Consider the following 27,950-nt stretch of genomic DNA (forward strand, 5'->3'; position numbering starts at 1 on the left):
ATCCCGCGACCCCCCCCCCCCCTCCCCTAATATGAAATTTCATTACAACGGCACTTGGGGTGTAGTAAGAAAAGGAAATTCCGGAGGAGAATCTCCGAACCTCCTCCTTTTTACTCGGCTAACTTACCTCACCTACATTTTCATGCCTTTGTTTAAAGTTTCTGCTAACTCCCCCTTTGCCTAGTCATACTTGCGAAATTGTTTATATTCTAGACGCACTCATACCAACTTGACATTCAGCAAACCATGTATCCCTCCATCTTTAAGAGTATTGATGCTCTGGTTTGCTTAATCAGATAATCTAGAAATAACCAAAGAGGATTTCAGATCTATGAATATATGTTAATGCTTTTCCATTGAAGAGCTGTAGAACAGGACGCCAAAAAAATGGACAAAACAATAGCAAATTAAAAAAGGTTGCTATATTTGGCGAGGGCAAGGGGAGAACTATTAAGTTTCCATGTGTATTTCTTTATTCAAAATCTTTATTCGTGTTATCATTCAATCATTATCATCATCATTCAGTAAAGTTACGCAGAACATTGTTCTTACCTCCGGAGATTGAGTAAATTCCATAAAAGATTATTTGGAAAATCAGATAAATCAGACAGTTTATGTAAAAACAGTTAATAGAAACCATTGCCTTTTTTATATACAGGTAACTGCACGAAAAATTTGCATTCATTTGCATTTTGTCACCTTGGCAAGAAAATTAAAGGAAGCTGTAGCTAGAGAAGAAAATTCCCTTGTCACTGGGATTACAGATTTGAATGCCCTGCCATTAAAGCAAAGAAAAACCCTAGAACTTCAAATTAAGAGGAGCATTCCCTATAAAATATCGCTGGACGTTGTTGCTAGAGCAGACCGTGTTGGTGCGTTAGACCCGGAGCGACGACCTTTTTTCGAGCCCAAAGAGACTACCTGTGAACTCTGTGGTGGTGATCTAGGAGGCTCTCTATATCTTCAAGGGTGTGATGCCACAAATGGGAATAGAGTCTTGCTGACGAATACCCACCCATTTCTGCCCATAGATGTAAAAGTGAACAGTAATTCGCAATGTGGTGCCGTCAACAGTATTTAGATATACATTTCCCTTTAGATATACGTACAGCCTTTAAAATGTGTATTGACTATTGCTGGGTTTGATAAAAATTTGAATATTAAGTGTTTAATCTCAATTTTTATAGAGAAAACATCGGGGGATGAAGGTTTGACGAGAATAGTTATCAAGCCAACAAACTACTGGCAAAAAACGCTTACAGCTAAAAATGATGCTATTATAACTATGATGTCTAAATTTTAAATGAATATTATCCTCGTGAGATTAAGGTAAATCTTCTTCTCATTATAGCTCTCATTTTGTAGGTCTGTTCAACGCATGCAACAAGGTTCTGGTGGGCATTGACATTATGCTTGAATGGCGCGAGTTTTTCAAAGATGGGATCCCTCTGACAAACGTCATTAATCGGAAATTGCTGGCATTAAAACGTAAAACCTATTCTATGTCATATGCCTATTCTATGTCAATATATTTTTTTAGAGCTATAATGGTTGTTACATTTGTTATTATATGCTGGAAAATATGTGTCGTTTTTGAGGGGAAAGACGTCTCAAATTTTGCATTGCCCATTTATTATATCTAGATCTTACATCCATGTCATGCGAGAATGGAATATTTGGCAGATGTTCTCTACAATGCTTTTTATGCGTTTGAGGCAATGACAGAGAGAAACCTCAATGACGGTATCTGCGGAAAATGTTGAATTGTTGGGAGAGTTTTTTTCGGTGACGGCAAGGAAAAAAATTGCTGTTCTTTGCGAGAGGTGAAATATTTTTCAAAATTGTTTTGAATGAAATGCGATGCATTCTTTCTGTTTAATATCCTCCAGTTAACATGCCAAGCCATTTTTTCCAGAAAACAATCTTTGACTATCTTACACCGTTGTTCGCTGTTGAATGATATTCTGTCTTACCATTGGCGACCTTACTACTATATGTAGTTCAATTCCGTTAGATTCTTATACCCAATTCATTTAGACTTTTTATTGAATTATGTTCACACTACTAATAATAGTAATTATATCCCTACTACATTAAAGGTGGTAATGCTTGACCGAAGTAAAGAAAAAAGTGAAGGCGGATCAGAGACACCTGCTAACAAAGACATGCTTTTGGAAAACTGTTTAGAGAAAGTTCGTCTTTTCATGATTGAGAAAAACACGTTTGCAAAGACAAACCTTAAATTTTCAATTTGAATGGAGGACATACCTCCAATATTGCTTTCGAAACAGCATCAGGCTGAAATAAATACAGAAAAGGAGAAACGAAGCGTTTACCTTAAAAGCAATGCGACAAAAGTTGAAGGTAATTTATGTTTCCTTCATTACTGTAGGATTGGAAAAATCCAGCATTAACACTAAACCTTTTTATTTGTAACACTAAACCTTCCTACTGCGATGGAGGAAGAACCCCTTAAAGGCGATTACTTGTGTTTAAGTGTGTAAATACATTAAAAAGGATATTTGGTCTTATCCAATAACTGACTCTCTCGTCACAAAGGTGATGCGATTATCTTGGCGGACAAAATGATAAGCATAGCTATCGGCGAAATCTCGGACCTAGACACTGAGTCACTTATTGGCATCGCATCATCCTGCAAAATTAGAACCCAAGGAAAGTCGAAGGTTAGCACTGTTTCATCCGGGAACCTTATTACAAAAAACTGATTTCGAAAATTTATTTCGAAAACTGATTTCAAAACCCTTGTTTTAAGAATTTATTTATTGTGCTTTATTGTAGGACATGTTGAGGATCCAGCTACAAGAATTATATGCAACAATTCTTGTTGGCAGCTCAAGTTGCCACGGCTTTACTAAATCCCCAGGCCACACTGGTGGTTTTTATCACATAGTCTGTCCCCATGGGGTACGTATTTTACCTCGTTACTATGGGATGAACTAGAAGAAATTTTTGTTTTTAAGGCCTTGTTTGATTTTTGCCCCATTCCACAATTTAGCATGACAACAAATCATTTCTGACATTTTTACTTAAAATCGAAAAATTGTGCATAGCTAAAATTGTGCATAACTAACTAAAAGGGGGATTAGTATTACTTACATAGTAACAAGTGCTCGATTAAGAAACTTTTAAATTAAATCAAGAAAATGCAGATGTACCTGTGATCGCTCATTACATTTTTTGGTTTAAGTTATATTAATATACTAAACTGGCCATTTTATTACTTCTCTTTAGACAACTGTTTGCTCAAAATTTATGATCCTAACGGAATCTGTCAGGGATGCTGCAGATCTATGGCTGTCACTCCGATATCCACCAGTTTTGTTCATTTGTGACACACCCTGTACGTTTGTGCGTCATATGAATCTCAGGGATCCTGATATGGCCAGAATAACGTGGGGAGAAAATGATGGCTGTTTTGAAAAGTCGAAACTAGAAGGAATTCCAACATCGGTATGATTTTTAATTGAATTTTTGTTGCTTTTATATTTTCTTTGCATTCTCAGGGCAGTTTCTTTTGTGGTGGCTTCCTTTACATACATCTTCTTTAAGAAACTCTTATTTTTGCTGTTGATTTTAACAGCTTTTTCAAGCTTTAAACCATCCGAAAAAATTTTCTGTCAAGCTCCCGTGTACGTGGTACCGGTTTCATTTGGAACCCTTCTGGAAAAAGAGTTTCAAGATTCAACAACCCATAGCTCTGAAACCCTTCTGAGCAGTGATGGAGCCACGGGGGGAATGGGGATGACTACACATCCCCCACATTTTCAGAACATTGGTCCTTGATTGTATGATCTAATTTTGATTAACATCAATTAGATCATACAAGGTTCAAGCCATTTTACAGCCATATGACGATGATTGTGTAATTTAACTTTGACAAAATAGTCAATTTATATCTTTCATAATTGTAGAGGAGGTATGGGAGAAAATGGATCATGATCGAATGTTCAGGTGACGTAGCAAATGTTAAGTCTCATTACATCTTGACATCATGACATATTGGCAACGTGTTCATGATTCACTATATCTGACTTTAACATGTATCAAATTCTATTACATTTTTAAAGATGTATCCTAGTAGCAAAAAATGCTTGTTATATTCATCGGGAAAGTGCAATTTTCTTTGTGCTTTATACTTCAGCAATTATCACGCAGCTGAATTCAGATTGAAACATAATTACTGTTACTCAAAAAACTATTTACCTTGCAGCCTGTGTTGTAAACTTCCTGGCCTCAAAGCAGCACCCTCCCCTAGTCCCCACAACTCGTAATGAACTCATATGCATTCATGTTTACCAATCAAAAATGTTTCTCAGTACATTTCCAATCTTTTTTCTAGTGTCCAGGAAGCAAATGGTTCCATATGGAATGTGTTGGGATGTCCGAAAAGCCACCCAAAAGCGAAGACTGGTAAGTTTAAGTTTAAAGCCAAGCCAGTGTGACCAGCCCAGCCAGATTTGATTGAATTGAAAAATCCTAAGTCGAGTCAAAAAAAATCCCAGAATTGAATGATTTTTCGATCGAACTTCCAAGATCATCATAATATGGTTCAAGTATTACCTTACAAAAATCTAGTTTAATAATGTGTGGATTAAGATCACATGGCCTAGAAGAACATCATAGAAAATACCTTTGAATTCGCAAAATCTGGTAAATATGGTAAAAATTGGATGATATATACAGTTTGCTAACAGATCTTTTTTGTTTGGCTTGGTTCATAAAGTTCAGAGCCAAAACACTTAGCCCAAGTCAATTTTCTCACCCTTTGCTTTCAATATACGGTAGGAGTGGGGGTTTTGTTATTGGGTGCTCTTTGAAATCGGTGCAGATTCTAGGCAATTTTATTGATATAAGGAAATACTCCTAGTTAGTAACTAAACTCTCCTCTAGTCAAATCAATAGTTCTATTATTTTATCTTGGTTATATATCTATACTGTTATTATCACATGATTGGCAGACGATTACGATTATCAAAGTAAGTTTTTCATCCATCAGGTTCTGCGTGGACTGCATGCGGGAGAGACAACAAAGGAGGCCTGTTGCATTCGGACGAAAAGGCATTAAGAGGACATTATAGTATATTGTATTGTATTGTATTGTATTGTATTGTATTGTATTGTATCGTGTAGATTATTTGATTTTGGTTGAAGTGACGTAGTATTTCATAATTATTATTTTTCTCTGTCGCCCATAATATATCGTTTCAAAGTTATTTTATTTACAGAAACGAGTCGCGTAAGAGTTATACATAATGAAAGGAAGGATAAATGAAAATAATATCGTCAAATCCTTGATTAATTTGGCTCCCTTCTGCAACGGTGTATGGTCCTAATGAGGACCGCAAATGCGAAATACCCGACGATCATGGCTTGAGCCAAAGTGCCTTAATAGCAAGAAGCACCCTGAGAAACCCATATTGCTCAGTGTCTGTTGAGTGTGGGTGAAACTAAAAGACTTAACTACTGGAACCTAAATATCATTCTATAAGGATTCAGTACTGGAACCCTTATTGCTCAGTGTCTGTTGAGTGTGGGTGAAACTAAAAGACTTAACTACTGGAACCTAAATATCATTCTATAAGTCTTCAGTACTGGAACCTTTGGAACCCTCGGAACCCTTATTGCTCAGTGTCTGTTGAGTGTGGGTGAAACTATAAGACTTAACTACTGGAACCTAAATATCATTCTATAAGGCTTCAGTACTGGAACCAACGGAACCCTTATTGCTCAGTGTCTGTTGAGTGTGGGTGAAACTATAAGACTTAACTACTGGAACCTAAATATCATTCTATAAGGCTTCAGTGATGGAACCCTCGGAACCCTTATTGCTCAGTGTCTGTTGAGGGTGGGTGAAACTAAAAGACTTAACTACTGGAACCTAAATATCATTCTATAAGGCTTCAGTACTGGAATCTTTGGAACCCTCGGAACCCTTATTGCTCAGTGTCTGTTGAGTGTGGGTGAAACTATAAGACTTAACTACTGGAACCTAAATATCATTCTATAAGTCTTCAGTACTGGAACCTTTGGAACCCTCGGAACCCTTATTGCTCAGTGTCTGTTGAGTGTGGGTGAAACTATAAGACTTAACTACTGGAACCTAAATATCATTCTATAAGGCTTCAGTACTGGAACCCTCGGAACCCTTATTGCTCAGTGTCTGTTGAGGGTGGGTGAAACTAAAAGACTTAACTACTGGAACCTAAATATCATTCTATAAGGCTTCAGTACTGGAACCTTCGGAACCCTCGGAACCCTTATGTCTGTTGAGTGTCTGTTGAGTGTGGGTGAAACTATAAGACTTAACTTCTAGCTTCAGTACTGGAATCCTTTTCGAGCACCGTGTGTTGGATTGGATACAACCCAGAGACATTGCTTTTTAGCCTACTCTATACATAGTGCATATTCTTAGTACTACCTTTACTCTCCTATTGTTATGCAAATTAGAAATTTTCAAATCTACCAATGAAATCCAAGCTTCTTAAAACTTCAGCAAGACCCAAAAATCGGTATGCTAGTTATACAACGTGGCAACAAGACTCAGCCAACTCAGCACCAGTTTGCGCATCCCTTTGTTAAACAATATTTCAATTAGATGCATCAGTGCTTGCTGTCAGGTTTCATTTGCCATTTTCTAGCCAATATGATAACCAAACAAATTATATCTTTATGTATTTATTACCAATGTTATACCTCTGATTCCTATTCCTAAAGTAGACTGTCAAAACTCTCCTAAAATTATGCATTTAGCATACCCAATGATAAACTAACAAAACTTTATCTAAAACTTGATAGCATGATTACATATCTGCGAACAAAGTACTCTCAAGTTCCTAAACCCTTAAATGGGGAGGTCATAATAGATTGAAATACTTAGATTTTCTGAAATTATATTTAAATTTGGGGGTGTTTAAATTGGAATTTTGCATGAAATATATAATTAGGGGGTTGTTGATAAATGGAAATGAGTATGCAAAATTTTTGAAAAATGGAGTTCCACCCCCCCTCCCCCCTTACAATTAGGAACTTGAGAGTAAACGTTTATGTAGAATATACCATATCTTCTGTCAGTAAAAATGTCTGAAAACCATGTTGCAAAGGCTTTTTCTCGTTCATTTCTTCGTCTTGTGTCTCACTTTCACTTTCAAATGCTTTGCGAAACCACACTTGTCGATCTGCCTTTGGTGTATCCCTTACTCTATGATTTCAGTCTTGCAGAAAGTAGTGCACAGCAGGTCTAGGGTCGAACATGGTCAAGACATGCATATTCATGCTGACATATAAATAGTTGCTTATCGTTTCGCGTAGAAGCCGGCTTCTGGCGCTTGTCTTGAGGCTACTATATACCGAGACCAATCTCTCGCAATCTGCTGCACACCAGAATCCAGGCCATAATCCAGTGCTACCTCTTTGTAGTGCTCCTGTCTGCAAAGCTGTTTCAGGAGAGCCTTTGAGTTGCCGTCTTTCCTAATATCGGTCTCCTGAATGTCATTATACTAGTCTGCCAGTGACCGCAAATCAAGGTCTGGTGCAGCCAAGCATGTATTTCCCGTATATCATTTTGACTGGCTGTAAGCTTTACGAAGGAACGGAAGTTATCCTTCGTAACTTCCGTTGCACAATCAACAACGTCAAGCCGTTTTTCCATAAATTCCAGCAAAGACAACAAGACCTCTACTGAGTTTTCATTTTAATCAAATACGCGGAGTGAATCATGCTCAATCAATCTACTGTCTGGTGCGAGGGGCAAATCACTCCAAGAAAATATTGTACATCTTTTTTGAAAATCCTTTTGTTTTACCTGACAATCCCCAGAAATTCTTCTTTTTAGGGAAAATCTTGTACGCTATTTGCAGGAATGAATTGCCTCTTGCTCTAGTGTCTAATGAGACGGTATCAGGACAATACATAGCATTTTCATGCCCCTGAATACCGCATTTGGCTTGGACTTTTGAATCGAAGTGCAGGTCGTAAAAATTCCAACTACCTTATTTTCGCAACCAAACAAGTGTCCAACGGCATCTAAAATTGGAATTTGACTGGAATAAGGTTGTTTTACCCGAGATCTTGGTATAAAATAGTTTTTCAGTTTTTGTCAATTTATGCTGAGTTTCGCAAACAAAGAACACAATCTCTTGAACAATTCCTTGAAACTCCCAGTGAGGCACATTCTACCTCCATGAAGGTGCTTTTGCGAAAATATACAGTTCGATTAGATGATTGACACAGTGAATGGTTGTAAGCCATGGTCTCTCTCTTTTGAGTTGGTTCAAGACTCTCCTGTAAATACCAGTTTCCACATTATCCCCTTCTGATGTTGCACAGATTTTTTTTTCTCATAGAGACCACTTGGCAGATTCAATTTATTCAGGTAGACTTTGTCAATGCATTTCTTGATAGAGTCTGCACCAGTTTCTCCAAAATTTGCCATTTCAATAAGAGAGGTTACAAAATAGCAGGGTAAACCAGCATGCTCTACTGTAGTGAGAATTAACTCTTTTTAGCTTTTTGTCTTCCTTGTTTGAGATCCATCTGACAGAATAGAGATGAAGTCGCTTCCAGCCAGTACAACTGCAAACTTTTCTGCTAAACAGCTGATAAACTCTCTGGCGGCTTTCCTGGCTTGCTTTCCTTGAATTAAATGGACACCATTTTGCCGTTGACACTTAACCAGAACGGAAAAATTACTCAAAGGCACGCTTGGTGCCATTGCCACCTCATAAGCTGTATGAAGAAATTTGCTGTAGGCATCAGGCAATGACTTTTCAACACAAGAAACGTCTTGATATTGTGCATCCTATTGATGTGAATGTAACTGTTGGCATAATGGAGTTTGCAAATGCGCGAAAATGAGTATGTGGACAGGGCATTTGCAACATTCCAAATTGGGCCTGAAATATGAGCTCTTGAATTTTTACCACTAAATGCTGACAAAAATCTTTGTCACAATCCACTGTCCTTCTATTCCTAAATTAATTTTTATACAGACCTCAAAAATGAAAGTTTATTTTTGTGATTATTGAGCCTGTTTAAAGATGAGATAAAATAGACCTGTTGGCAGCTGAATGTTGAAGACCATTTGTTACTGATTCTCATGAAGCTGAAACTAGGACTTCTTAATCGAGATTTGACTTTTAGATTTAATATAAAGTGGTTTGCTGCAATATGCAAATTTACCCAATGACATGGTTTGCTTTCCTGCACTGGTTGCATTACCAAGATTTTGCAGGTGCTCTGGTAATTTTTACACAACCATTAGTGGAACAATTCCATTTCACAATCAGGTTCATTACAGGGAATTATGGGTTGGACTTCTACAATAGCAAAGAAGTGTGTCTGAGTTGTCCTTATTTTGATCATGCTTTCTAGGCAATGGGAAAAAACTATTTCAGGTAAAATGAAATTTAAAATTACCTTGCAGAATTTTTCTTTCCATTTGAGGCAAAATTGATTGTCTTCTTCAATGGTCAAGAAGAGCTTGTCACTTTCTTTCTGCCCTTTTGTCCAAATGAAAAAGTAACAATAAGTTCGTCCAATTACAAGAAGTTGGTACTGCCCTTGAGAATAGCATTGGTGGTTCTGCCTTATTACATCATCAGAAGAGACTGGAAAATTGGGATCTGACTTCCACCAATCCAGGCTATCTTCACATTTATATGGGCATTTACTCTAGTACTCCTTTTCGATGACACTCATCTTCATCACCAGTATCTGTTTCACTATTGCTCCTGTCATCATGCAAAGACGAATCCAGAATACTTGTAAACATTCCTGCACTTGGGGCCAACTTTCTCAGTTTTTTAATTTATTTTTGGCAGATGTCTCACCAGAAACTGGGGGATTTTTTAGAACAGTATGGCTTCTCCAGTTGCCTACTACCTTTTGTCTCATTTTGGACACAACTATCTTTCTTGGGGGAACGAAAGTAAATGTTTTTTTAGAGGGGCTGGCTCAGCATACCTCTATGCACATAGCTTAATGGTGCTGAAGACTTCATTCAGTTGGGTGCATGCCTGAAGTTTGAAGAGCAGGGCAGCCACTTGACTACAGACAGATCCTTGCCTAAAATGTTAAGTGAAAGCATACATATAAACATGTATGTATATATCTATTCCTTTATGGATTTAGCTGTAAACATGCTTCTTTATTACAGGGATATGATGCATCAACTAAGAAGAAAAATTTAAATTTTTTACCTGACTTTTTAGATGTTTTTCAAATATCTTGAAATCTAAACTTAGCCTGCCATACAAGTACAATTAGCAGAGAAAATTAGCCTTCTTTTTTGTGTAGTACAACCCACACATCATGCAATCATCATTTCTGTCCTTGTCTTTGACTTGGTAAAACCTGAATTGAACAGTGACCCTGATGATATTAACACACTGTAGTTGGGAGTGAAATACATCACCTTAAATAAAAAAATCATAATTTATAAGATTTTACCAGCAAATGTAAATTTCTTTATAAAGATGTAAAAAGAAAAACATTTATACAGATAGGAGTAAAGACAAAAAAGATTTACATACCTGTGACTTTATACAACAAAAATCGCTTGTGTTGTTCATTGGATAATTATAGACATCATTAACCTGTCCACAGATGAAAAAGTTGTATGCCTCTAAAGACTAGTAGGCCTTTAACAATTCTTTAGTAAAATTACTTGAGGTATTTATTACTTAGTTGTATATATCTGGCCAGCCAACATCTGGGAGCAAACCAACAACATCCTGCCAGCCTTTATCAAGACCCTATGGGTCCAGAAGGACAGAACCATCGGTTAACGTTAATTTACATTTGTAATTTGCGGGATCTTTTTTATCCATAGAATCAAAATAGCTTTTATCTGATGACATCATAAGAAATATTATTAAGCAAATTACATATCCAAGAAAAATTTATATGCATTTATATGCATTTCAACTTCAAAGGAACATTCAGCATTTAGTGTTTGCAATGGCTGACAGAAATTAAAAATTAATTTACGTTGATGCAATGGAAAAATTATAGATGAAGGAGTTTTTTGAGCTAGATCACTGTCCAAAGAACTGAACAGCGATCTGTTGAGGACCCCAGCACCAAGACAACCATATGATTATGATAAAGGCCAACCCTATTTCTTTCTAGCTGACAATGCAATTCCTTTATTAGCCAATCTAAAAAAGCCATATCAATTAAGAGGGCTTTCAAAACAGAATTACAGGTTGAGCAGGGCCAGACATTGTTGAGAATGCATGTGGCATATTAACTCACTGCTTTCGGGGATTTCTTTAACCTACTCAGCTTGCCCAAGAAAACGTAGGATAATAGTATTGGCTAGCTGTGCCTGACAAAATTTTCTACAAGACAAAGCAGCATCGAAATATATGCCAATGGAAACTCTTGACATTGAAGATTTAGAAGAAGGGCAAGTTAACAAAGGTAGTTGGAGATCAGAGCAAGGTGAACTCCTGTCTATTACGATTATTAGAAACAAAAGTTATAGAAATGACAGTAAAGTTGTCAGTGATGAATATTGTTAATATTTTAACACAAGTGGCCATGTGACATGGCATGACAAATTTATTGAAATACTGGCTTTGAAACTGGCTTTGAAAAAAGCAAACATTTGAGTAAACCAAAGCTTTAAACCAAAGGTATGGTTTCCTTACATATGTATTATTCAACATTTATGGAAGACCTTATTGCAATCATTTCTTTGCTACAAGGAACTGCAACTTTAGCTGCTAATTCCAACTGTCAGCACTAATTCCAACTCTTTTACAATATTTGAACTTTCTTTTGCTGTTGGCTCTCAGTTTCAGTTTAGAAACCTTGGACTTTGCAACTGAACATTTCAATTTCTTTGGTGAAAGAGATTTATCTTTCAATGGCAGATTATTCTCTGTTGGCCTGTGTTTTCTTGCAGACTGCAAAGTATCTGAAATCCTGCAGTAAATTTTATCCAACACAAGTTGAGTTTTGAAGAGGTAAAGGTCATCACAAAGGCTTTTTAGGGCCTGTATAATCTTTACCTCATCAAAGCGCAACTTTTTTGTTCTTCTTGTTGCAATTTCTTTATTTGCAGTTCTTTTGTTTGTAGTAGAGCATCTTTGAAAAACTTATGTAAAGAGTGATCTTCCTGGTGCATACTTGATGTTGTATAGAAATCATTATTGGTTGGTTTATCTTCTTGATTTACAACTACAGGATCAAGTATGAAAAGTGGAGGCATTGCAAAACTAGACCCAAGTGCTTCTCATTGAACTGTTGGCAAACTCGCTACAGCACAGTTGTGTTTGCAGGGCATTCTTGTTTTTGAAATTCTATACATTGGCAAGATAGCAGTTAGTCAGACGACCCAAGCCAGACCTGGTACTCGAGCTTTCCAGCCTCTTGTTTGAATGCATGGTGTGTGTGACGAGGCTCTTTGGCCGATTATGTAAGAACTTTGGTACAGCATCATGGTACTTCTGATAACAGTCACTTGGCTTTTTGTCACAGTACCTGCAAGGTGTTAGATAAAGATAGAAGAGATGTTAGTTGATACCATGATTGAGGGCTCCTTTTAAACAACAAGGTAGCTTTGTGAATAAGTGCTTAATCTCAGAGTAGAAGAAAAAATTCTGCAAATAACTGTTCCCATTCTTATTTACCATTAAAGAACACCGAAATTATGAGAGTAGTCAGATTATGGAAATAATATAGTTGGAAAAGTAGAAATAATATAGAGACGAATTCTAGAGCCATCATAACACTATTTCTTATTAGTCCACTAAGCTCCTTGTTATCTCTTAGGACCATTGGTAGAGATGTCAAGCTCAGGGGGTGCAAGTTTAGGTGGGCGTGGCCTTTTATTGTCATACAAACATACTCATTGTTGAGAGGCTCTATTTTTATCTATTTTATCTATTTGCATAGAGAAACATTTTGATTCTCAATTTCTCTTATCTTTCACGTGATAGGGCACAAAGAGCTGACTTCTTTCCCAGGAATGAAACTTCACCTAAATTCACAAGGCCCAGGCGCTGTTGGGAATTCCATGATGAGCAAAATTGCCGGAAAAGTCGATAGAGGAGAGCAACCAGTCTTGATCCAGATTCATTGGGATCTGTTTGCTGAAAATTGACCTGCAGACATTTTATGGCAATCTGATGAGATGGCATGAATTTAGGAATTCTTTGAACAATCACAACAATCAAATGCTGCCGGACCATCAAAAGCTGTACTTGAAAAAGTGTCTCAAGGGTCCTGCATTTGTGACAGTTTCAGACCTTGACTTGATAGGAGATCATTACCAAACTGTTGTTAGACTTCTGAAGGACAGATATGGCCATAAAAATTTTCTATGAAAGGCACATTTCGATGGATTGGAAAAGATGCCAGTTGTTAACAACAGCTGCGAATTGCAGCAGTTACAACGATTTTTTGAAGAGGTTGAATGCCACTACAAGGCTCTTTCTGCAATCAATGTGAGGCCAGAGGAGTATTCAACACTGATGGTGCTAAAGTTCTTAGGCAACCTTCCTATGGATATTCACATCAAATTGATGGAGAAGATGTGGAAATTGCGAGACTGGTAGAAGGGCTGAGGAAATGCATCAGAGTAATGGACAAGTGCGGTTTACAAGTGAAGACATTTCCACAGAAAGATAAACCATTTGTCAGAACCTTACCCAAAACAAAGTGCATCAACTGGCCACTCAACAGGTGCTAAACAGACATCTGCAGACAGTCAACGAAGGCTGAGATGCGAGTTTTGTCTTGGTGATCACAAAGCAGGGAAGTACAGTAAGTACCAGACAGTCTCTGAAAGAGAAACAGTGACAAGAAAATACAAGAGATGTTTTGGGTGCTTAAAGACAGGACATATGATGAGGACCTGCAAAAATAGAAACGTCTGTGTCAAGTGCTCCAATTCCAAACATCATGTGCAATGCTACCAAGGAGCCCAACGGTGTCATCAATTCAGTGAAAATGTTGAATCCAACAGCTGCAGTAGGGTATCAGACAGTAATTGAAAACTTCAGTGTGCAGATGGCAGTGAAATGCAGAGTTTTGCTTGACAGTGGGAGTGCCAGAAGTTTCTTCAATGAAAAGCTGGCAAGACAACTTAGAAGTACTCCGACAGGGAAAAGGCTGCGTCAGAAATTTGAAGGCCTCAACAAAAATGTTCAAGAGCTAGAGACAGAGACACGCATAGTGCTATTGACGAGTCTTGATGGTTCATATGAAAACTTAGTGCAAGTCAAAAAACTCCTGGCCATAACCACAGTTGGAAACCCAGCCCCTCTAAAGCTCAAAAAGAAGTACCCACATTTGCAGGGCAACTATTTTAAAAATATGACAAAAGACAGAAATTTTCAAGTGAATATGTTGCTTGGAAGTTAGCATCTTGCAGAAACACAGGCAGGACTCATCAAACGAGGGGAAGCGAGAGAACCTGTAGCAGTGAAAACAAAGCTTGGCTGGACTTTAATGGGAACGACATGGCAAAAGGTAATTGAATACAGAAAGGAACCTATAAACCTGATCATAGAGAATGGCCACTGCATCAAGGATAAAGTTTCAAAGCTGTAGGACCTTGAAATATTGGGGAACAAAGAGGAAGATCCAGTACACATGGCCTTTGAAAAGGAAATCAAATTCAGTTGCAAAAGATATTCAGTACCCTTCCCTTGGAGAGAAGGAAGATTCAAAGTTCCAGTTAACAGAGGACTGGCTGAGGGAAGGCTGAAGAATCAGATGCGAAAATTGAAGAAAATTATTTTGGAATATGATGGTATAATAAAGCAGCAACTTGAGGAAAGGATATTTGGAAAAGGTTCCAGAAAAGCAAACTGGACCAAGAATAACCTACATACCCTATCAAGCTGTAGTATGTGAAGAGGCAACAACCACAAAGGTGAGGGTGGTTTACCATGCATCTGCTAAGATAAAAAAGAAGCAAAATCATTCAACGCATGTCTGCACACTGGACCATCATTGAACTCATTGCTGTATTCAATCCTGCTGAATTTCTGGATGTATAAGGAATACTGATGCCCTACATCAAACAAGCATTTCTGCAAATTGAAATCGCTAGTCTCAAAATAGCCCAAGGGAACAATTTTCAGTCAGGGTCTATTTCCCATCTTTTGCCAGTCAATTTGATTTCCTCTTCAAAGATGACAACAATGTGTCTCTGCATCTGCAGTATGTTGAGACATAGCTAAATGGAATTTGGGATCGTTGGAAACAAAAGTACCTCATTGGCTTATGGGAATTTCATAGACCGAAAGTGCACAAGAAGGACTCCAGTTACGAAGTTTAGCCTGGTGGTATCGTTTTTTTAGAACAAGGGACCTCACAGAGGTTAGTGGAAGAAAGGAAAAGTCGTCAAATTACTCAAAGGAAAAGAAGTTAGGATCGCAAGAGAAGAGAAGTTACAAACGAAGGATTGAAAGAGCAATTTAGCAGGTATTCCCATTAGAGCTGTTTGCTGAAATTTCGAAAAAGCCTCGCAAGGAAGAGCAAGCCATGCCCAGAGGAAGCACAAGACTGGCTGCACTGAACGCAAAAGCCATAAGCAGCACAATCACAGAGTATGTCAACCAAGAAGAACTTTCTTGACGATGGGAGTGTGTGCTGAATTAGGCCCATCACGGCAGACAGTTAGGCCATGATAATTTGGGGAGTTGTCCAAACAAACAACATGGGAATGATCCACTGAAACGAGGTACTTGAAGGTCCCAGAACCTTGTAAACATACCCAGTTGGCAGACACGGCTTGTTTATGGAAAGTATAAGACAAGTCTACATGCACGAACGATCATAGTATTGGATGCTGTGCGTTAATTCTTGTTGATTAGTTCTTGTTATCTAATTAATTAGACGCTTTAGTTCCCACAGAGCTTTTGAAGGAACGCTATGGAAATAAGCAAAAAATGATATCCGCACACATGGATGAAGTGCTAAAACTTCAAAAATATGTAACAAAAAAAACGTTGGAGTTAAGGTTGCTATTTGACAAAATCAACATTCACATATGTGGGTTAGAGTCTTTGGGTGTAAAGGCGGAACACTACAGAAGTTTATTGATTCCTGTATTTATGCAAAGAATTCCAAAAAATATCTAACTGCAAAAGATGTGTCAAAAGATGTGTGTAGTATGCCTCAGATATTGGAAATTATTAGGAGTGAATTTGAAGCCAGAGAAATGAGTGAGGATGTCAGTGTAAAAGAAAGAAAAGTTGGGTTCTTTCAGAAGACAAAATCACCTCCTGCAACAATGTCAGCATTTTACACAAGAGGAGAGGATAAAAGTCAAAGGCGTTTGTTTTGTAAAGAAGGTCATCGAGCAAATGAATCCACAGATGTCAAAGAACCAAAAGAGAGGAAAGACAAATTGAGACAGTCGGAGAGATGTTTTATTTTTTCAAGCCAAAAACACCAGGCAAAGAATTGTGACTGAAGACAGCGTTGCAGAAACTGTGGATATTTTCATCATGTTTTCATTTGTAGAGCTGACAAGAAAAGAAATAGCAACAAAGATGGTGAAGAAAGGGCAGTGACGACTTCCGTATCAGCTACAGTGCAAGAGAGAAAGCAAAAATCGGGAACTGTTTTGTTGCAAATGGCAAAAACGTATGCATAAAATGATCCTGCCACAATCCGGCAAAGATGACAGTCAACCTTTTAGCAATACTGGTATAGACTTCGCAGGGTCGCTTTACGTCAAAGACGAAAATTAGAGATCCCACAAGGCCTATATTTGCTTGTTTACTTGAGCATCCACGAGGTTGCTCAAGTTGGTGAGCAAATTAGACGTAGAATCCTTTCTTATGGTGTTTAGAAAGTTTACATCTAGGAGGGGCCTTCCTAAGAGACTTCTTTCAGATAATGCAAAGACATTTTATTCCGCATCAAAGAAGGTTGAAAATATTCTTTGATCTCGGATGCTTCAAGAGCAGTTCGTAAAGAAGGGTGTCATTTGGCAATTTATCATCCAAAGAGCTGCATTCTGGAGAGGATTTTGGGAGAGGATGGCTCGTGTCATCAAGCGTTGTTTTAAAAACGTTGTAGGAAAAATCTCCTTAGAGCGAGAAGAGCTGAACACGCTTCTAGTCGAGATTGAGTCCGTCATAAATTGTCAACCGTTGACATACGTCTATGATGATTCTGACAGTATATCATATGCACTTACAGCTGCTCATTTAATTTATGGTAGAAATATAACTGGTAAAGGAAATGATCGAATGTTCAAGATTCTTAACACATACAAGTCATTAACAAAGAGGGCCAAGTACCATTGAAAGTTTTAAAAGATTTCACTAGTAGGTTGAGTAGAAGGTATCTACTGAGTATTTGTAAAGTGGTACAGTCTAGTAAAGGGGAAGGTAAGCCCCAGGTTGAAGCCGGATAAATTGTTATTTTAAAGAATGAGCTAACAAAATGATCCTTTTGGAAAATGGGTCGGATTACGGAATTAATCCAAGGTAGAGACTGTAATGTTACGGCTGCCAAAGTAGAAGTACCTACAGAGCCTGGAAAATCATTCTTAGTCATTCATTGCAACATCTTATACCGTTAGAGCTTAAATGTAACAGTAATAAAACTGAGTCTAATTCACAGATACCAGTTTCTACTAATATTTCCCCAAACAACGACATAGTGCCAGGTAGAGAACAACGTAATGCCGCAATAGTTGGGGAATTACAACGCAGAGAATTACAGAAAAAGTAAAAAAAAGATATGGTAACCATTAAAGTTTGAGTGTTAAAATTGCTTATTAAAAATTAATATCCCTTTAGTCGTTTACAAAAAAATGGACATTTGGACAATATTTAGTGAAATATACATTGCGATTGTTTTATTTAGTTGCTTGATGACATTCGTTTATCAATTCGCAGGAGTGTGTTAGAGACCTCGCCCCAGGTCCCTAGGAAAATGAACACATGTCGTAGAGGGATGTGCCTCTGTATAATGTTTGAAATGCTAGTTGTTGGATAAATTCAGGGAGAAATGTACAGCTTGTAACCCCAAATACTACTTTGGCAAAGCAATAGGTGACAAGCTTTGGTGACGCAGCTCTGATAATGTCACATCATAAGAATTTCGAAGCATTTCAATTGATTGGGCCAACTGAAATCATCAAAAAGGCTTTTTCAATGTTTGCTGTCACAGTAACTGGAAAAGGTCTAAACCTTGCAACAATTTCTGCAATTTTTGTTAGCAGACAAGACCTTGAATAAAGACATTTGTTCAATGATGTTCTATTCTACGTCCATCCTTCGCTGAGATGTGGACTTTGCTTATCTTCTTATCATATCTGATAACTGGATATGATACGTGGAAGGTACAGCACCTTGCCTACATTTGCTTCTTGGTTTGGGTCAATCTGTTCAATGATGGGTCAATTTGTTCAATGATTTCGATCAGCATATTCTGTTTGTATTCTGATAATGATGCATGTATAATGATGGTGTTTGTATTCTTCCATCAGCATGGCGTCTGCTTTCAACATTGACATTGTACCGTATAGATGCCATGTGCAGAGAACATGTATGGTGGCCCAGCGTTAGCAGGGCAAAATTTCAGTATAATTTCACACATGAATGTATTTGCAATCGGCATGCCAAAAAGAATGTCATTCACTTTCCAGCAGCAGATAAAAAGCAATTTCAAACGATTTTTCATTTTACATTCAATTTTGAATTCATTTCAAAAGTTAGTATCTTTTCTTGAAATTAAAAACAGTGTTGCATTTTGCTTTACATTAGTCAACATTTGAAAGTGCCAAGACACCTAGTTATACTATGATTGCATACTTGGATGCTTACAACTTTGACAAAAGGAATTTGAAAAAGAGAAAAAAGCATACGAAATTTCAAATCTGATGGGCCTCTTTGGGATATATCACTACATGGCCATGATAAATTGTGTGTATATCAAAACTGGACCTTTCCTTTCGAGTACATGGACACATTTTCGCGGAAGATACTGTTGTTTTTATATCCTATTTCAGTTCTAATCCAGATATTATTGGGAAGAAGTACCTTGACTTTTGTATATGCAATATGTCTTCAAAGGTTTCTATGAATAGGTAAAGGAACAGGAACTGACGCCATAGGGATTTTACGAAAAAAAGTGCTTCGCAATAAAATATTTTCCTTTCCTCTGCAAAGCTCAGTCAAGTCATATTTAGTATTTGAACGTAGCTGATAATTCAATTTATAATATATGTGCAAATTTTTCAAAGATGAACTGATAATTGTTTTTATATAAATATTTTTAGAAAACTTAGGAGCAAAATTTTGAAAATTTGGATGTTTTCAATAAAAAATATTTGAGAAGAGAGATACCAAGCCTAACAGCCTCGATCTGAAGTCAAATCATGACTTCAAATCATGACTTCTATGCAAAGTTTCAATTCAAAATGGAGTCCCACAGCAAAGGAGAATTTTGAAGAATATGCGAAAAAAAGTCTTTGGGAGCTGGAAGAACTTTAGGAATAGCTGTGACTGGCAGAAAGCGAGAACTAATTCATGGCTTACAAGAGTATGATGAGATTGAATGACCAACATGGAATGAAATTGAGAGGCCAGTTCACTTTCCAACCTAAAGAAAAATAAGGGCCTGTGGTCACTTTGAGTGAAGATGCAGTCACATCGAACTTTTTCGAATTGCTCTAGACAGCAAAACTGATTGACACCATTGTAAATGAAACAAACAAGTATGCAGAGCAGAAAATTAAACACCCTTTTTCAGCTGTCTGTACTAAGAGGAGATGGGAACTCACAACCGCTGAGGAAATAAGAGCATTTTTCGGATGTTTTACATATTTGGGTTTGTGCAGTCTTGGCGACATTGAAGACTACTGTTTTGTTGACATAGAAAAAAGCCTTCGGAAGGCGGAGAGATTGGCAAAAATATTTTTACTGGAGTTTTTACTTGCTGCTTTTACTGGGATTTTTACTTGCTGCAGGATTAAATTGGGTTGATGGGCATAGCATATATGAACACAGCATTTGGGCATTGCTCCTGAACCTTGACTTGAACACCACCTGTCCTCCCACTCATCGCTGCAACCTCGTTAAAAGTCTGGGGAATCAATTTTTCTTGATTTGGTAGTGATTGATTTCCTTAGGTATTAGTGCACTAAGGCTTGTAGCTGTTTTATCAAGGGGCTGCAGAAATCCATGAAACCTTTTCAAGACTTTGTTTTTCTTGATATACCTTGAAAGCAAAACACATTGCGTGACACAAGCAACATCCGTAGTATTGTCGGTCTGTATTGAAACAAAGGGTGCTTCCTGAATCTCCTTCGTTATCTCCTCTCTGTAAACTTTAAACATACAATCAAGCAATTTGTTCTGAACTGTATTTTTCAGCATCTTGGTTGTGGCATATCACAGAAAGACGGTGTTCTTCGCTTACAGATGAAACAATGTCTACTGTACCAAATGTTTCGCTTGACTAAATGTTTCAAATCAGAAATGCCATTCTTTGTTCAAAATTTTTCTCCTCCATAATGAAGACATAGAAAACAGAAACTTTTTTTTCTGAATACTCACAGTCAGCCAAGGTTCTTTCTCAAACCAGCTGCTTGCATTAAAGGCAGACTTTTGCATGATGGGGATATCCCTCGGATGATGCAGGCCTAACCTCTTTATTTCAAATTTTTCTTGATTTGTCAGTCGACCAATGGATTCTGTAGAAGATAGTCAACTTCATTAATTCCATATTATTTGAAAATCCCAAAATTTTAAACTTGTGAACATAAGTTGTCAAATTGATGGCACTCTTGGTAGGTCTTCACTTGGCTTTAAAGTTCACACAGCTTGTCATATTACGCACTTAGTCAGAGTTGAATTGAATTGCTTTGTGCTAGTTTCAACTAGCCCCAAATTCAAGCAAATTTAAGGGCAGTGAACCATTCAGTGAATGACAACAGTTGAGAGCATGTTTCATTGTTCAGTTTTTTGCCAGGGGCTAGCCTTGCAAGCTCGGGAACTAGTGTCTGAAAGGCAAGTTCAAAGAAAGCGCGGTTCACGGAATGTCACTTACATAAAGAATATTAACAAACCGTATCATGGATAGAAGGGAGGTCACAAAGCCAACAAATGAGAGAATACTGAGATTAAAACTTCCATTACAATACACCTATTTGACATAAACTGCATCCATTATGAATAAATTTGCGCTTAGTCTGGGATCTAGTTTAGTGGGGTGAAAAACGGTCTGTTGCAAGGAAAGATATTTATCGTTGAACATTCGAGACTCAGCTATCTTGGCAAATTATATTTTGACATGAAATGAAGAAAATGAAAGACTTGACGATCCTGCATACAAGCTGTGGCTATGTGTAGAGAAAAAATCTGCTACAGTCAAGAGTGCTCATTGCTCTTGCAAGACTGCGATGTCCCAGACATGCGACCATGTTGCTGCTGTTCTGTTTAGAGTTGGGGCTGCCATCAGACTTTGTCTTGCAAATCCTGCCTGCACTGACATGCCCTGTGAGTGGTTACCAAACCGTGCTATAATTGAACCCAAGAAGATCAAGGCTGTCCAGTTAAACAGGAATGATTTTGGAAATCAATGAAAGAAGAAGCGTTTTTTGGTTTCCTCTCCAAAGAAGATTTATAACCCCCTTTTGTTCAGCGAAGTAAAGCTGTTCAAGTGAATGTTGCAGATGTTGCTTAAGCACTGAGGGAAGTTGAAACTCCTCTTATTTTGTCAACTGCTGTCCCAAAGCCAAAGATTAATGCTATAGAAAATGTAGCTTTGTCATTGGCACCAAAGCCAGACAATATTATAAGCATTGATCATGTTTTGATGGTCTCAAAAAGTGCCAGAAGTTTTTTTCAGAATAGTTCAGAAATCATGATTCTTGAAAATATTGAGAATATCGCAAATCTGACAAAGGGGCAAAATGGTAACAAAAATTTGCATATATACCGAAAGTATGTTATCGCAGCATCAAAATGTCATGAAGTTATGACCAGAATGAGAAAAGTAAAATATTCTGGGATTGGTCATATCAGTTTATCATCGTTATTTCAAAAAATTTCTGCGATGACATTTGTAAATCAAGACTTGCCAGCATTGAAATAAAGACGTTTAATGGAAGTACATGCAGTGAATGCTTTCCAAGAACATCTTTAAACCGTGCACAATGGTGTCAAAATAGAAGGGTGTGGTTTATTCCTGTACCAGAAATATTCATTTATTGGAGCAAGTCCAGATAAATGAGTAACATGCTCTTGTTGTGGAAAAGCATGCTTGGAAGTCAAATGCCCTATTTCCATAACTCATACTTTACCTCAAGACATAAATGTAAATTTGCCATACCTGCTAAAATGCTAATGCTAAAATTGAAACAAAGTCACATATATTTCTCTCAGTCTTAAACACAGATGGCTGTTACTGTTTTTTTTTAAATGTTAATTTTTGTTTGGGCTTCAAATGGGTACTTCATTGAGGAGATAAAATTTGCATGTGATTTTTGGAATGAAACGCTAATAGTAATGACTAGTTGACTTTTACAACAACTATTATATTCAGTCATTCTATTGTTGAAATTTGCTAACATTTCCTTCTAAACATTCTCTGTGAGATCTTAAAAGGAGAGAATTCGTCATTTTCTATTTACATTTTTCTGGAAAATGATTACAGTAGTAAACAGATGATTTGATTTCTTGTGATTTTGAAAGACAATCTTTACTTTTGATCGAAAAATAACTCTTTTTAGAGCGTGGAGAATTCGCAGTGAAGGCTACGGAGGCAACGGGAAAAGGTCAAAGGCCAAAATGTGGAAAATTAGCGTCTCTGGGAAAACCAATCGGTATATTAATCGACCAATGGAAGACATTGGTGACCATTGGTAAACAGCCACACTCAGTTATTACTTTTTAATAATCTGTCTTTTAAAGGTCCTTCTTTACTTAGAAATGCATTAAAGGTTTCCTGTTATTCTAATAATTCTTCTTTACATTTTTGGCCATATTTTATCAAACTTATCCATGAATATGTTTTGGCCTTTCCTGGATTTCCACATATGTATTGTTGGTATTATTTTACTCGTTGAGTTTCAAACCACTCTGTGTTATCTAGGTGGGGTATTCTCCAACTCTCAGCTGCACCCAGATGTAAAAGGTGATGTCCAAGTTCCTACAAATTGGTTTGTGTACTCGACTCTGGGTTGTTGCTTCAATCATGTAAAGGAGGAGATGGTGAATGCCAAATTCCCAAATGGCGCGAAGCCACACACAGTAGTTCTTTTGATTGGCACTAAAAATTTATCTCGACACGTCCTAATGGATAAGGCAAAGGGAGATTTCTGTGGTCTCCTCCACGCAGTTTTCGGATTCAATGGTAATGAATCACTGCTTCTATCTAGCTTCCTCCATAGGGCAACTCACTCTTGAACTCTGCCAAAACAAAAGTCCAAGGATTTTTGATAATAACAATAAGGTTTCCAGCAAAGATGTAAGGGATTTCCATGGAATGAGTTACCCTCCGATGCCTCTGCATGATACAACGCTTTTTAATTCTATACATGAGCAATATCATACGAGAGTAATAAATTTTGATAAACCTGTCTCACTGAAAGTAAAATTCATTGTTCTTTAGAAGTTTGCACGATTTAAATGCTTATTTATTGGATTACAAATCTTTTGTACCAGTTGATGAACAGATTTGATATCAACGATCATAGCTGAACCAGTTCAGTTCAGTTCAGTTGAATTTTAAACCGTTGCTGTATCAATAACTATGCATATTTAAGGTAGAATATCAATACGAAATGCGTTGACTCTGGCACCAACTTTGCAGGATCATGATAATTACATTTATTGCAATTTGTTTTTAAGTTTCTAATTTTTGGTACTTTATAACAGATCATTGCTGTATTAATATTGCCACGGCTGGACGAATATTCGATTTGGGGGCAGCAGTACCACAATATAATGATTGAGGTGTGCAAAAAGCTGGGCGTCCATTTCCAGGATGTTACGCCAAATTTTTATGTAACCCAATGCTGTATGTGGTATTGGAGAGATGGCCTCCATATCAGCGAGGATAAAGGACTGCCTCTCTTAATGTGCCTAATAAAAAACGAAATTCGCTACCAGAAGAGTAAGGAGGAAGCCTCAAAATCTCTGCCAACCCCTCCACCCCCTCCGCCACCAACAAAACCTGAATGTCCAAAGTGGTTATGGAGGGAGCATCGATACCATCGCTGAGAAGGTAGGCAAATGTATTGCACTTTTGTGAAAAAGAATTCGAAATAGATATAGTGTAATTGTAGAGGAAATATGAAAAACGATATAAAAAAATTTATCAACACAATATATATTTCCTTAGGTCCAGTAAGGCTTATCAAGGGGACAGCACCTCCTGAAACAAATAGAAAAAAGGCCGCTCTCAGCCAGAGGTAAGAGAACTGTGGGTTTTTGACGAAGAAGGATGAAACACTTAAGAGTTTTTTTTAATCTTTCTTCCACCATAAAAATTTTTTCAATGGCATTATCAATTACAATGTGGTACTGAGCACTACGAGTCCTGGTAAATGAATGCAAAAACATGTTTTTCCCCTCATCTTTTTTGTTTTGTTGGAAATGATGGATTTTGCAAACTTCTGACATTTATCTACCTTTTAGAGTGTGAGCAAAGTCTGGCAAAGTCTGGTTCCTGTAATGTGTCCAAAGAGCAGAAAGGTAAATGTAAGTGTGCTGTTTCAGATTTTCGAATTTTTCAACATGATTATTTTTTGGACAAGTAAGTCTCAGAGATACCCCGATAGTAGAATGTTAATAATACGACCTATAATATATTTCAAGTGAAAAATGCTTATAAGGAAAGAGTAGCTTCATTTGATTTTTGCATTTACTTATAGGGATGAAGCTGCGGATAACTTTAGATGCAAAGTACCCCTCCAAAGATCCGTTAGATTTTATCGTAAGTTCATGTTTCTGTTGTTGATTGATTATACTTCCATTCTATAAAGGATCATCTACCTGCAACTTTAAATTTAATAATCGATTGTCTTACCCATCAACAGCGCCTTGTAGAAAATCTCTATTGCTCAAATAGAGTTTTAATTAGAGACACTATCTAATGTTAGCTTTTTTGCTTAGAAGCATGCTCATTCCAAAGACTACACTGTGGAGGAATTGAAATGCAAAGGTCAAGGTATTGAGGTATGTGATAAATTTCTCTGCATTTTCATCACACTGTTCAACTCGCATGATTCATCTAGCTGATAATTATAGCAGACCCTATCTACAATCTTGAACAAAAATTTTGACGAAAATCCATGCCGGTTTAGATTTTTACGTTTTCCTTCAAATCTTCACCCCCTCTCCCCTTCAGCAATGTTGTGTATGGAAGACACATTGATTTACAACTTGCAACATTGTACTGGGGGTGAGGGGGCAGCGGTATCAGGTAAACTTCTGAAAATAGCTGGAGTTCCAATATATTTTGTCCAGGGTTGTCTGACAAAAAATTTTATAAGTTTCTTTTTAAAAAAATGTAGCAATGATTTTTGTAAAACTCTTTATTTACTTATGACGATAGATGCATAAACATTCGAAAGATCAATAATTTGGTGATATTTTACATGAAGTTAAGTGCCAGTTAAGTTAGATTATTTCGCAATACGTACAAGGTGTTTTTTATTCAAATACTGCCCTTCATAATTTCGGAATAATCATACGTCTAAAATGGCTACCGTAAAGCATAATGGATTCTGGCGAACGCAAAATTTACCATCAAGAGTTGTTCGAAGAACATATCTGGTGACTTATAGTCAGGCAAATTTGGAGATTTTTCCAACAAGAGAATCCTTTGGCAAAGCAATAGCTGAAGCATTTGACAGTGGATCTGGCAAAGTTAAAACTCAGCACTGGGCGTGTTGTCTTGAAAGACATCAAGATGGTGGGCAGCATTATCATGTGGCAATAAAACTAACAGGGCCAAAGAGATGGGTAGGAGTAAAAGAGCATTTGACAGAAACGTTTGGTATTGTTGTGAATTTCTCAGAAGGACATGACAATTATTACACTGCTTATAAGTACATTTGCAAGTCAGATGATGATATCTTTAAAAGCCAGGACCACCCGGATTTATCTGAAGTTGGGTCTCCAAGAACCAAGAAGTGCATTAAGGCTTTCAGAGCTTCAAAGTTAGAGGAACGAAAGCGAAAAAGCAATGATGGTGCAAATCCAGACAGCAAGTTTAGGCGCCTAAGCAACCTTGATGTGTCAGATTTTTTAAAAGAGAAAAACATTGCTAGTAGCACTGAACTTTTTGCAGTAGCAAATGCTCAAAGAGAATCCGGGAAAAAAGATCTTCCAGCTTTTTTGTTATCACGAACACCAAAGCAGGTAGAAGATCTTATTGGCACAACATGGAAGATGGTAGAAGCGAGCAGTGTCATCGAGAGGGGAAAAATGAATAGGATGGAGCTACTGGAAAAAGCTATTGAGGGAGATTGTGCTGCAAAATGTAAATGTAAAGTGGCTTCAGTGTGCAATGGAAGTTTTATAAAAACAACCACATACACCCTTATGTATATGCAGCATCATTAAGAGAATTGCTAGAGAAGGGGCGTGGGAAATTTAGAAACATAATTATTATAGGGCCAGCAAATTGTGCAAAATCGTTCATGCTTAAACCACTTCAAGGCATATACAAGGTTTTCAGCAATCCAGCTAATGATAAATATGCATGGGTTGGTGCAGAAAGTGCAGAGGCCATTTTCTTAAATGACTTCAGATTGTCATCTGAGTTGATAACATGGCAAAATTTTCTTCTGCTGCTCGAAGGAAAAGCTGTTCACTTGCCTTCTCCAAAGAACCATTTTGCAAAAGATGTTTGCATCACCACTGACGTCACTGACTTACGGGATGTTAATGTTGCTGTTGCTGTTCGTGCTAAAGGCGGCAATTAAAAAGATATAAGTTATTCAAATCATACAGTCACCGAGTAAAGAAGTTCCTAGTTTTCAAAGTATATCATCCGTACTGTTGAGGCCTTGCTCAGTTTTTGAAAGCTTTCTATGACCTTTCTATAAACTTTCCCGATACAAAATTTTACTGTTTTAAGAAGCGTTGCTGTAACCAGATTGACTTGTGATTCCTTACATTGTCTTATGTTGGAATGTGCGATTTTATTTTTGAAAAGGGTGTGGTCGCAAAAAATACTATTGTTTTTTCATCAAGATTATTTGCAACAGGTAAGTCAGAAGTTACGTACATTGGCAAATACAACCAAACAGATGATAGGGAAACAGAGATGATGGCAGCGCGCTGGAAAGTATTCAAATTCAGTCACCAATTTAAAGAAAAGGATCAAAAGGACATTCCACCCTGTTGTAAATGCTTTGCAAAACTAGCTGTTTTGGGAAAAGATGCCTAGATAACATGACTGCAACATTTCCTGCACGTAACCACACGTAACCCCACACGTAACCACACACGTAACCATATGACACTATGAGAGTATGTACCAGAGAATGACACGAAACCACACGTAACCATCAATTATTAAAAAATTTATATATAGACCTTTTTCAATTTGAAAACGATGGTTACGTGTTGGTAAAACCACAAAACAATGTAGAATTAACAATGGTGTCAAAATATTTCATGGTTACATGTGTGGTTATGTGTGAGCAATTGTTTAAATGATGAAATACATGAACAGCTTCTGCATCACATAGCTGTGTTTGAAACGTGCTTCAAGCTTTTTAGTTTTTGTTTTAAATACCTTATCTATAGCCACATATTACAGTCATATATCACGAAATTTTGCAATGCTTTAAATGTTACTACTTTATTCTGTTACCTTTATTTTTGATTACCATGCCTATTCTTTTTGGCATCGATTCTATTGTTCGGTCAATCACATCGCTGGGGAAATCCATCATAGTTTGCTTTATACGGTTACAAAATTCTCCAAAAGTC

The 27,950-nt window shown here is 37.3% G+C and overlaps 2 protein-coding genes across 2 annotated transcripts in view; both read left to right on the plus strand.

The window, feature by feature from the left end:
* The first annotated feature begins 1,094 nt into the window (after positions 1-1,094).
* LOC135687677 (HMG domain-containing protein 3) overlaps positions 1,095-27,950 on the plus strand; it is a 31,797-nt gene continuing 4,941 nt past the window's right edge. Inside the window, exons 1-8 of the mRNA XM_089114457.1 lie at positions 1,095-1,488; positions 1,644-2,364; positions 2,560-2,684; positions 2,800-2,925; positions 3,253-3,471; positions 3,933-3,972; positions 4,361-4,431; positions 5,018-25,181. Coding sequence (XP_088970583.1) covers positions 2,256-2,364; positions 2,560-2,684; positions 2,800-2,925; positions 3,253-3,471; positions 3,933-3,972; positions 4,361-4,431; positions 5,018-5,086 — 759 coding nt within the window. The 5' untranslated portion in view covers positions 1,095-1,488; positions 1,644-2,255 and the 3' untranslated portion in view covers positions 5,087-25,181. The remainder of the gene's footprint in view (positions 1,489-1,643; positions 2,365-2,559; positions 2,685-2,799; positions 2,926-3,252; positions 3,472-3,932; positions 3,973-4,360; positions 4,432-5,017; positions 25,182-27,950) is intronic.
* On the plus strand, positions 25,172-27,046 carry LOC148957760 (uncharacterized). Its single transcript, XM_089114454.1, has one exon. It carries the CDS (start codon positions 25,707-25,709, stop codon positions 26,571-26,573), a length of 867 nt encoding a protein of 288 aa, XP_088970580.1. The 5' UTR covers positions 25,172-25,706; the 3' UTR covers positions 26,574-27,046.

This window comes from Rhopilema esculentum, chromosome 20, assembly GCF_057945365.1.
Source record: "Rhopilema esculentum isolate cy_ngs chromosome 20, ASM5794536v1, whole genome shotgun sequence".
NCBI classification, from domain to species: domain Eukaryota; kingdom Metazoa; phylum Cnidaria; class Scyphozoa; order Rhizostomeae; family Rhizostomatidae; genus Rhopilema; species Rhopilema esculentum.

What these genes read in the sequence shown, in the direction of transcription:
- LOC148957760 (XM_089114454.1), top strand. Translation starts at nt 25,707, where the DNA reads ATGGCTACCGTAAAGCATAATGGATTCTGGCGAACGCAAAATTTACCA.